The 12780-nt window shown below is 33.3% G+C and overlaps 1 protein-coding gene and 1 pseudogene across 1 annotated transcript; both read right to left on the bottom strand.

Moving 5' to 3' along the window:
* On the bottom strand, window positions 1-1058 carry LOC146925570 (uncharacterized; annotated as a pseudogene).
* Window positions 1059-9053: 7995 nt separating this feature from the next.
* Window positions 9054-10511, bottom strand: LOC146925571 (F-box/kelch-repeat protein At3g06240-like). Its single transcript, XM_085711025.1, has one exon. The coding sequence runs from the start codon at window positions 10509-10511 to the stop codon at window positions 9252-9254; it is 1260 nt and encodes a 419-aa protein (XP_085567151.1). The 3' UTR covers window positions 9054-9251.
* Window positions 10512-12780: the final 2269 nt, after the last annotated feature.

The raw sequence follows: 12780 nt of genomic DNA on the forward strand, positions 1-12780 counted from the left end.
TTAATACTCTAATACTGGTAAGCTTGTGCTACCTAAACTAGGCTTCTCACGAACATCTAGAGACTCATGGCCAAGATTTTCAGTCCTATTAGCTTCATCTGTCATTGCTTTTAGCACCATCAGAATTCTGCTCTCTCAAATGGGAATGTTTAGAGATAATGTTTTCCTGACTCACATAATGATCTTCAGCTGTATTATGGTACTCACTTCCAGAGACTGGTTTATCATTAGAAACCAAAATGTCCATTTCATTAGCCCTGTCATGCATGATCAGAGAACTTTGTAGTTCAACTGTTTTACCAACTGAAGGGGAATAGGTTTCAGTAACCATAGCACCAGCCTCTATCATGGATTCAACCACATTATCACACTTCTGCGAGTAATCAATCCCAGTCCCAGGTTCCTTTGAAGAACCTATGTTTTGCAATTCATTCTTTGCCCAAGACTTCACTTCTTCCACCCAATCGGCCTCCCCGTCTTGAAACTTTAATATATAAGCTGATTGTTTGTCCTCAAGTTCCTTGAGACTTGTTTCATGCTGACATTTCAGTTCTTCAATCTTCTTTTGTTGGTCAATATTCAAAATACTGAGTGTTTCTTTTCTCACCAGCTCATTAGGAGAGCAGGATTGAGTCATTGCTAACTGTGTATCGTATTTTCTCTCCAATTCAGCCTTTTCATCCTCATTCACCACTCTCAACCTATGTTTCTCTTCCTGGTGCTTAAGGCGTATCTTATTCAGTCTTTTTTCACACTTTTTCTGAATTTTTTTAATGCTTTTGGACACACCTTTAGTGAACAATTCAACCTCTCATGGCACTTCTGTACATGGAACTCCGTTCAATGATTTAGAAGATTTTGGAGAAGAAGTATCATTATAAGTGAATGTACGATACAAAAATAATTTCTTTAAACACTGCAGCAAAGAATAGTTGTATTCCACCTCTGTTTGCATACAGTCAAAATTCAAAGATTGTTTTGCAAGAGTAAGAGAAGTCTTGTGGTCAATTTTGTGCTTTACCAAAGAAGCAGCAGCCCAAATCTGAAATTTGCAAAATATAAGGAGGGGATTATCAGTCATACTTATACATACTGATGACAATGAGGCTTTAGTCCAGCCATACATGCAGCTGACTATCCAGATAAAGTACAAACAAAAAATGGCTTTCATGGTTGGTTTGCAAGAGAAAAATGACAAATATATGAATAAAAAAATTGATTATTACAAATAAAAAAATAAAGTATGCACACAGTACAGAAAATTAGGAAGGCTACACCGACACAAATATTTGAATTAGGAAAGAATTGAGTGACTTTAAGAAAAGGCTGATTTATTTATTTTTATTTTTTTGAGGGAAGAAAAGGCTGATTTATGTTTGTTCACAAATAATAAAAATTATTTTTAACATGTTTGGATACAATAACATAGAAGTGCTTATTTTCTACAAAACTACACTAAATGACAGAAAAAGCATTTTCAAGAAAAATTACAATTTTGGTATTCTTTTAATACAACAGGTTTTAATGATAATTCTAAGTATATTTTTTATTCTAATGTGAATATTATTAATAACTTCGATGACATTCTTCCTTTAAAATAGGTGATATTTTTCACGAAATAAGGTAAAACACATCAATCTAACAATAAAATATCATAACAGACACTAACCGTTTTGCTGGACTTTCAATAAAATTGAGCAGTTGCTCGTGTCAGAATCTTCACCAACATCAGATAGACAGGATGTGAACTGCGAAACTGTTTCTTCCAGCAGTGGTTTAAGACTTGACGTGGAAGTTTCACCGTCAAGGAAAACTCTCAACTCATCAAAAAGATGAGATGCACCGTCAAGGAATATAAACGGAATGTTTTGATCAATTCAAACTGTGAATCAAGTGTCAACTTCTGAATGGATCTTATATCATTCATTGGGTTCCAATCACTGTCAAATATTATCGTAGTGTCAACTGATGACAATTTTATGCTAGGATGGCAGGCACTTGTTTCCATCAAAAAGAAAAACCGCTCATTATTCTTGTCATTAAATGTCTTTGCGACAGATTGCTTCTTGGAAGCCGTAAGACAATTATCAATTCTTTCATATGAATCTTCGCCAAATCTTTGTCGCAGGAAGTCATCCAAAATACCTACTATTGAAGTCTTTCCAGAAACTCTAATTGGCTGCAAATTCAATAACAATTTCTTATAACTCAATGACCTAGTTTTTCTCAAGTGCATAAACACACAACATAAAAGAAAGCAGGGTATGACATTCTCTAAGCAGTAACCCACATTCATACACAAGTTGTGAAGACGCCTCCAACTGGGCACGTGGGTCAAGTATGCAACCCGGTTATGGAAAAACACAATAGTTTATTTCAGGTCAGCAACTTTATGAAGTATGGAAAGAAACTTGTAGACAATATATGGGAAGATAGTCTGAAAAATGCATACCTGAAAAAGTATGAGTGTCCTTAATCTATTTTTCCTCAACTCCGTGAGCATTGAATCAAGTAGTTGCAGCTTGCCGCTTGCTTTTATTCCGATATTCAGATATGCAACTACTTTTTCTTTTTGACTCGGACACTCAACTTCTTCAAGGCCCTTTAGTAGTAAAGGTTACAGGGATTCATCAATAATATAGGGATGATTACAACACTGTCGAGAGATACCACAACCAGAAAATGAAACCATTAAGAAAATTCATATCCACTTTACAGCCGTGGAGTTAATTGAAAAAGTAAAGGAACACCATATCAACTTAAAAAAAAATAGAGAAATACTTTTATGGAAATGCACCTAAGAGTTAACTCTTGCAACAACTAACCACTACACATTAACAAAAAAAAAAGTGAAATCAACACATTAAAATGAGAAATCCTGGATTTTAAAATCTATACATACGGTAAGCAATGGCTAAAGCAAATTATAGCAATAGAACAATGCTTGCGTGGACTGAAAAGTGTGTCCCATAGGAAGTAACATATATAAAGATATCACACTCAGGCAAAATATTTAGGCATGGAGATTATGGGAATGGTTTTGGGCACCCATTTGCATATAAAGCCATAGCTGATGGACGTGTAGTGAGCTGTGATTTTTCAGAGTTTGATTTAAGGATGATTTCAGTAGGAAGGTGATGATCTGATGTCCAAGAAAGTAGCGCTGTTTTTTTATTGGATAGCAGTGTCCGTTGTTTATTAAATGCAAGAAGGAGGAACTTCCCGATTTTCATTCGTTATAGATTTTAAGTTTTTTTAATTTGTTACTTGCGTGTCCAGTTATCATTCACTGTGTGTAAAGGTTAACTGTTACAAGAATGAATCGGCTTGCAAGGTGAAAATTGTCTAGGCTTTATAAGCTCTATTTAGGTCATATCACTAGGCGATGTGAGATTTGTATTTTTCTTAAGTATAACCTCACACTCAAAGCTCTTGTGTCCTCTTCTTGAACAATTTGGGTGGTGCAACAAGGAATCGTGCGTGTATCAGATTGGTTAAAACTGCTATGTAATGTTAGAAATTATTAAAAAAAAAAAATTGAAAGGATAAAATTTTAAATTTTTTACTTGATACTACAAGAGAATGATGATCAATTTATCAATAATCATCTAATCTAATAACAATAATAATAAATGAAAATTAATCAATATCTTGTACAAACCAAATAATGCGGAATAAAACAGCTAATATCACGAATGGCAAATAATTCAAAAAGCGCAAACTAACCTTCCGGATTGAAATAAGGACATCACGAATGGCCCCAGCACTATTGAAGCATTTGAAAGTAAAGTAGAACAATACTGCTCAAGCTGCAAATGTGATATTTGTGCAGGAACCCAATACTCAACCAACCTAGAGGAGTCAGACTTGCATCTGTTTGTAATATGGTTTGACAATTTCTCCTTTGGTTGAACAGCACTTTGACCATCAAGAAGAGCAAGAATATTTCTGTCTTCCATAGTGCTATCCTGAAGTGCCATGCATGTAGAATTAAATAGGCAACAAAAAAAAATTTGAGTTTAGGGGCAAGGCCAATCCTATACATCAAAACAAACAAACCTTAAGGTGTTCAGTTCCACTCGTGTGGTCGGTCTTATCCTTCTGCTGTATGGCTGCCTCAACGTCATCTCTGTCCTGAAGCCAACGAAAACGTACAAAGAAATAAGAGACTTACCACAGAGGATTGTTGATTAATTATTAATCAGCAATCTATCATTAGTGTTGCGGCCCCCATATTTATTTGTTTGAGAATCATAGCATTTTAAGTAAATTGCAAGAGGGTGGGGGGGGACAATGTAGATAAAATAAATCCAACCAACCTCAGTTGCACATGGGTCACTTGACTCCTTGACTGTAGGATTATAATCCAACCTGCAAAGTAAAGAACCAATCTTAGACCTGAAAAACACCTAATACGTCAAAGGGCCGATAAATCATCAGGAACAGATCAACAGATAAAGGGCAAATGGTATTATTCCTAGCAAAATACGAAATATTTCGTCCATATATTTACATTTTTATGTTTTTTTTATGTATATATAGTTAATGAGTATCTCTCGCCTTGAAAAGTTACAAAAATTGGCTAAAACTTGCCAAAATTATCCAACTTGTCCCATGAGTAACTCTGGCAAGTCCTATATATATAACTTCGCTGTGTAACTCACATGAATTCCCATGTATGCTTTATCTTTTTCTCTCTTTCTCAACTTTGCAATCAAATATAGTGTTTGTAAGGACTTGGGGAGAAGAATCAGTAGGGAAACTATAGAGTTTATAGAGTTGCAGATGACTTGTGCCAAAGGAGAAATTATTTTCATATGAGCTCCCAAGAATATGCAATATCAAACAAACATGTTTGAGTACAAGACAATCATAAAGGACAAGGTCAATATGATATATCAAGCAGCATGTGTGATATGAATGATTCAATAGAAGAACTTTGTAACTGACCATGAATTTGAAAATTAAACACAGAAGACAGAATTGTGTATGTGAGCTTTGTAGTAACAAAAGAAAAAAATAATGTATATACCAAATCACTTTATAGTCATTTCTAACATGATCATAACCAAATCCAATAAATTTAAAAAAGGACGCCGATAAGATAGTGTTGTTCGCTGATGACTGAAGGATCACAACCTGCAAAACAATGAAATAAAACGTAAAACTGAGGCGTGACTACGTGTCACTGAACTAAGGAATTATCCGCAGAATTGTGCAACTCCCCCAGAATACAACATGTTCTTCTCGGCGGTAAGCGTACCGAGGCTATCAAGACACGAGAAAAATACACAGACTCAATGACTCGGGCACAAGCAAACTTTTCTGATATTATATAGAAAGAATATATTTTTCCGTTGGATAACGGTTTCTCCTCGATAAAAGGCAATATAATATATTCATTAAATGTGAGATATTTTTTTCAAGGATTGAGCACACGTTTCAGATTTTCCACAACAGAATGACACATATGTGTACATCAAATCAATTTCATTTAGCACATTTAAAAGCACATTGAAAAAACCAACTAATATTAAATAGGTAGATTATTTCAAAAGAAGTTACACAAATTTGGCAAAACAGACTGTGATGACATTGAGGATGTTAACAAATTTAGTTACCAAATAAAATTAATTAAATCAATTAGAATAAAATATAAATAACTTTTGAAAGGTCTAAAACATACAGCAGATGGTACAGACCGGGAGGAATGACCATGAATTCAGCGGTAGTCAGGTTCCATAATACAGCTCGGATCGTATTTACCATGCCTTTATGCCTATCTTGTCCGAGACAAAAAATACCAGTAATACTAACTGAACTTAAAATATAAGGATTACTGCCATCCTGTTTGATGGAAATAGAGTGTGTCGTGGCAACGTTCTTCATTTGTCGCTGCCACAGGCGGTACTACCTTGTCTAGAAGGAGAAACGTATCACCACAACTGTCATCGGAACAGTTGTTAGATAAGAAATGGGTGCGGAACATGTTCATAAAATGAGGTTTTCAAATAAGAGAGATATGCTTGTTGCTGCTTTTCAACATAGCTGAAGATTGTTTCAACCAAGGTTCTGCTAATTGATTATGTTGCTTCTTGCTATTTGGAATCATTGTATTATATTCATGTGCTTATGCTTCCATTAGAATTGATTCCTCACACAATTTTAAAATTAAAGGTTTCCACGTATACTCACTTATAGACAATAATGTTGACAACAAGCACATCGCTTTCACAGCACAAAGGTTTTTACATACTCAAGGGCATTTATTTACATACTTGAATGGCATAGCAATAAAACTATTTTAAAATATGGATTAAAGTTGGCTAAATTACCTTTTTGGTCCTCTAACTATTTAATTGGTATCGGATTGGTCCTCTAACTAAAAATTGATTTATTTTGGTCCTTTAACTTTCTCTCCGTTACTACTTTTAGTCCTTTCCGTTAATTTTATTAAAAAAAACGTTAGGGTGTGGTACACGTGTCATTTTAGCATTGACTCTAGAAATTTTATTGACTTTTTTCTCATCTTCTTCATCACCTTGATAAACATTCATCATCTTCATCAAATAAACCCAGAAAAATTCATCATCTAACTTCATCAACTTCAACAATCCATCTTCTACAATCGAATTTTCTCCACCAAAACTCAAATCTAGAATTTATTAGTGCAAAGAGACATTAAACAAACTCTTAATTCAAAAAACAATAAAAAAAAACACCAAAACAGTGAGAGGTGAAAAGAGGAAGAATGGGTTTGAAGAAGAATGGTTCACGCCTCCAAGAACACTTTCCTCCTACTGCAACACAAATAACCATGATCTAATTCACCGTAAACAAATATCCATATTCATATTCAAATCCCTAACAATTCCTCCGCCGCCGCGAATTCTTCGACCTCCGGTGGTTCCGCTCCCGCGGCGGAGCAGCTTGAGGGGAAGGAGAGTGAGTGGGAGAATATGGAAGCTAAGATTGAAGCGGAATTCAAAGCTAGTAGATCTGGTGATGCTAAATCTCATGTTGTTCCTATTCATTGTTGTTAGGATCTTATCTTGCTATCTCAGAACCTTAATTGTTTGCATTTTGATTTTTGTTGCTTTGAATGAATAGTTTATGTGATTGTTGTTAGCTCTATTGAGAATAAACATTTTGAGTGCAAAAAACTTGTTCAGTGCAAGTTTCAGAAAGCTAAAGAAGAATACTTTACACAAATGTGAAGTGTGTGACAAATCATCTTGCAATCTCAGAAACTCACGGAGAGAATAAACATTTTGAGTGCAAAAACATGCTGAGTGCAAATCAGCCCCGGTACTCACATAACACAAACCCTAACGTTTATTCGAATTAAACTAACAGAAATGACTAAATGTAGTAACAGTGGGAAACTTAAGGGACCGAAATAAATCAACTTTTAGCTAGAGGACCAATCCGATACCAATTAAATAGTTAGAGGACCAAAAAGGTAATTTAGCCATTAAAGTTTAAATCAAGTTAAAATATAGGCTTAATTAATGATTTGGTCCCTTAAGTTATTTGTTGGTTACATTTTGGTCCCATAAGTTATTAACGTTACGTTTTGGTCCCTTAACTCATACACTGTTAGCCAAATAAATCCATGTCGTCAACTTTTGTCAAAAAACATTAAAATTCATCATCAAATCCAGAAATTCATCACATTCATCATCTTCATCAACACCCTTCATGAGATTCATCAACAAACCCAAAAAAATTGAAAAAACTCAAAAAACCCAATAATTTAATTTAAACATTAAACATAAATATTCAATTTTCCCCAAATTCAAACCCCTAACCTCAAATTTTCCATATTTCTTCTAAACCATCTTCTTCCCCAATTTCAACAACTAATAGGAGAATGGTGTTTATAACGAAGAACAATTACATGAGTTAATACGAACACGCTTGATTGGTCTATACCTCGGTGTTTTCTGCAAAATACTCCCTCCGTCCCTATATCTAAGCATCCATTTGACTTTATTTTTGTCCCTAAATGTAAACCCCTTTACAAATTACTAGATGCATTTATTATTTTTTTCCTAAACATACCCCTGATTAATACTACTAACTTGTCTTGAAATATGAATAGTCAAATTAAATACACATACAAACAAAGGATAATTTAATAATATTAACACACAAAACAGACGCATTAATTACACTGACAATTTTTCTTAAGAAATGTGAAAAAAGCAAAAGGAGCTTATATATAGGGACGGAGGGAGTAGCAAATTAAGAGTTTGTTGACTCCTTAAAACATTTACACGTAGTGATTCTTGCCTTTTGTTATAATTATTTGTCATACCAAATAGCAATACTCAAACTAATAAAGCATTTTCGATTCAAGAATCAGCGATTTGGTACACTTAATATCAGACAAGAAGCTTGCTACCCCAATTTCAACAAATATAATCAAAATCCAGTATCTCAAAAAATATAATCAATTTCAAAACTTGTAACAAACCTAGAATTCAATTACCAAACCCCAAAATTAAATTTACAAAAAATAATTCATAATAAGAATTGGAATGATAGAGATTAAGATATAAGTTCATGGGTATTGAAATTAGTTTAAATATGAAAAAATAATTTGGGGATTTTGGGGTCATTGAGAGAAGGAGATGATGAAGATAATGAGTGAGTTTTATGGGTTGTTGATGAAGGTCATGAAGGGTGTTGATGAAGATGGTGAGTTTTATGGGTTTGATGGTGAATGTGATGAATTTTAACGTTTTTGGATAAGTTTAGGTACCAAAACGTAACCAACAAATAATTTAAGGGACCAAATCATTAAATAAGCCTAAAATATAGAGGCTAATTATTTGTTTTAGCCAAATATATTACCATTATTACCACTTGATAGTGTCAGAATGAGTAATATATTCACAGTCATTATCCCACTACTGAAAAAGGCTGGCTAGCTTTTAGACTCTCAAGCAGTTGAAATTCAAAAACAACGAGTAATTATCACAAACAAGATTGCAAATAAGAAAACAACATTGCAAATATCATAGCAATTAATTTAAGAGGGAGTGCAACGAAAATAAAGCAAAACTAAATCACAATATTACACCGTAGCATAGATATTTGAAAACAGAATGTAATGAAGTCTCTCATTAGATTATCAAATCTCCCATTCATAACACAAAAATTGATAAAGCAAGCTTCATAACACTAAATGGATCCTTCTTTTTGCACATACTACATACCTCTTGGTGGAAAACAAAGATAAACAACTACTTATTAATTCCTCCAATCGGAAGAAGGTTTTCTTTGTAAATTCCCATCTGACAACAAAATCTCTCTCCTTTAACACCAATCTCATCAATTATCTGGGAGCTTAAATCAATCCAAACTAGTTCACCATCTTTTCTTTTGAAGCAAACACTGCCCTTCTTCCCAACTCCAATGGGACACTCAATGGGAGGCATCGGTCCAATGATAAAGAGTTTGATCCACGATTCCTTCACACCGAGTTCACCCAAAATTGAAATGTGAAAAGTAGTAGTATTGTAACAATTTGAGATCAATGCAATTGACTCATTTAACACCACCAATTGTCTTTGTATGACTACAAAATCACAACTTAAATCGCTGTCTGAGGGCATAGGTGTTGTAGACAACACCTCGTTGCTCAGGTCAAATGACACCAAACAACCTGTTGAATTATATAAATGATCGTTACCCCACCAATGACACGCTCCGTTCATGTACACTCCGGAACCAGTCTGCGGCTCATCATAAACACAATCCGGCATATCACACATCTCGATCTCAAATATCCTCCAAGAGTTACTTCTAAGACTATATATCTCCAACAAGGGGGCATACGATCGATCTTCGTATGGCACATCTTCATCTTCGTCGGTTGTACAGAAAAATGATATATATCGAATCACTTTATAATCATCTCTAACATGGTCATAACCAAATCCATGAAAATGAAAATATGGGTTCCGATAAGGTGGCACAGACTCATCGAGGCTAGGAGGAATGAACATGGATTCTGCAGTAGCTGGATTCCATAATACAGCTCGAAAGGTATTTACCATTCCTCTAAGCCTATCTTGTCCGATACAGAAAAAACCATTAATACTAAGTGTACCTAAAAGATAAACAGAGATGTCATCCTCATGAAATGGAGGTGGCAAATCAAATTTGATCCTATTTTCAAACCTCTCATCGGGGAGTAAATAGAACCTGCCATGATAATAGTATTCATGTGTCTCAGTCAGTTCAGGCTCGTGTATGAAAAGAAATGTATCACCACCGCCGTGATAGGAACTGTTCCTAGATGAGAAATGAGTGCGGAGCATGTTCATGAAATGAGGGTTTTGAAACAAGAGAGACCATGATTTGCGTACGCTTCCAAAACGCTTTAAAGATTTGAGAGGTAGTTTTGATAAAATAAAAAGGGCAAGATCATCATGAACATGAAGATTGTTTCTTACCTTTAACTCTTCAATCGTCCCAGCCACTGCCATAGATTTCTCCATCTCCCACTCCAAAGATACTAGAGTGCAACGGTTTTTTTTTATTTTTCATTTCTTAAGAGATATGCAAGAACCGGATATGCATTTATGTCATTATGATTAATTTTTTTTTGGTAGTGAATAATTATGATTAATTATGATTAATTAGTATTATAACATATTATTTCTTAACTTATTAGTATTATAACATATTATTTCTTCCTTAAAAAATAGATTATTTCTTAACTTAATAGATAAGTAATTCTTCCCTTCAAAAAAAAAAAAAAAAAAGATAAGTAATTCTTGAGTAATTTTCTGAGTCTTTCAGCTTAATAGATAAGTTTCACAACAAAGTAAAGAGTATTTCTTAACTTAACAGACAAGTCTTTCAAAAAAAAGAAGTAATTCTTGGTACAATTATTTATAATTAATTAATAAAAATAAAAATTACAAAAGAGTTTTTATACAACTAAATTGTATTTCTTCCTTTCAAAAATAAAATTGTATTTCTTAACTTTATTGATAACTACTCTAAAAAAAACTTTATCATTAATAAGTAAAAAATACGGCGATATAACTGGTCATCTTATGAATATCTTAATTTAAAGAGTAGTGATATTTGTACAACTCTTTGGTACAACTTTTATGACAACTTTGGTTTTCTCTCCTTTGATTGGTAAAAAATAATAGAGAGAGAGAGAGAGAGAGAGAGAGAGAGAGAGAGAGAGAAAAATGAAGAGGGAGAGAGAGAGAGAGAGAGAGAGAGAATAAGAAGATAATGTGAGTATGAGAGAGAAAGTTGTCAAAAAGTTGTTAGAAAATGATTGTACAAATATCATTTCTCTAATTTAAATTATCCCAGTTTAGGTTATCAAATATTTAAAAAAAAAACTTTGAAATATGTCCAAAATTCCTAGTTATACTGATAAAAATGTCAAAATTGTTAGGTCAACATAAAGTTTATAAAAGTGACCTGGAGGTCGAAGTTTTTCATGATTTTTTTAGACTTATTTAAAACGTCAACATAAGGTCTCCCACATAAAATTAGAATTTTCTGAAAAGAGACGAATTAATTGTGAATTTTTAAAGCACTAAAAACTAAAAAATAAAACAGCGGAAACATCGTCCTATAAATAAAATTCTTAGTTGATTCTTTTTATTTAGAATTTTATAAAAAAATAACGGATCTATAAAGTTTCATATAATTAGAATATTCCCCATTTTTTTTTCGATCATAACTTACAAAATAGTCATTTTGTTCTAGGTAAGTATATACTCACTAGTTAAATACTAAATATTGTTCTCCAAGTTTACAGTCATGTTTGAAACACATAAGAACATCCATCATGAAATTTTGGAATTTTTAACATGTGTGCAAAATTGGAGTACAAAATTTGACAGCTCGTGTAAAAATTAGAAACAATCGTTATATTTTTTATCATTTAAAAAATTTAATTATAACTTTTATCGTTTAAAAAATTATAGGCGTGATAGACGAAATGACAACTGTCTCCATGAGTTTAACTCAATTGGTAGTGACAATGCATAATATATGTAGGGGCTGAGGTTCGAACCCCAGACATCTCACTTCTCCGCATTTAAAATGTGTGAGCTACAACCACTAGACTACTTGACCAAAAAAGACAAAATGACAGCTCATACTTATGGATGCTTGTGTCCACTATTCATCATGGTTGATATTTTTTTTAGAGTGCCCTTAAGGCATATGTTAAGGAATTTAAAATGGAAATTTTCTCTAAGAAATTGTGTCAATTGATGTTACAAAATTAATATTTTGTAATAAATATTTACCATTTATGGAATCCTTAAAATGTGTCCTAAGAGCACAAGTTAACACGACTACTATTTTTTTAAAAAATAACGATCACTATTACCTTTATTTTAAATAACGATCACTATTTTTTTTTTACAAAATATAATAATCACTATCTATTTGTCGTCTTTCTTTCATGCCTATAATTTTTTATAATTCAATAAATTGTATTAAAAAAGCTAACAAGCTCCGCTTAACCAATGGAAGAGACAAAAAAACCCAATTGATTCTTGAATTGTTACTGCTAATTATACTCCGTCCGTTTCTTTTTAGTTTGTCATGTTGATGGGAAACTATAGAACACGACTGATTGACTTCCTAGACCGGATCACTTCTAAACTCAAGACTAATAGTCCAATGGACCGACCTGCTCTGATACCAATTGTAACATCTAAGAAAATGTTTGGTATCAGAGCAGGTCGGTCCATTGGACTATTAGTCTTGAGTTTAGAAGTGATC

Source organism: Medicago sativa, chromosome 5 (genome assembly GCF_051527215.1).
Source record: "Medicago sativa cultivar Bolivia chromosome 5, Bolivia_mono, whole genome shotgun sequence".
NCBI lineage: Eukaryota > Viridiplantae > Streptophyta > Magnoliopsida > Fabales > Fabaceae > Medicago > Medicago sativa.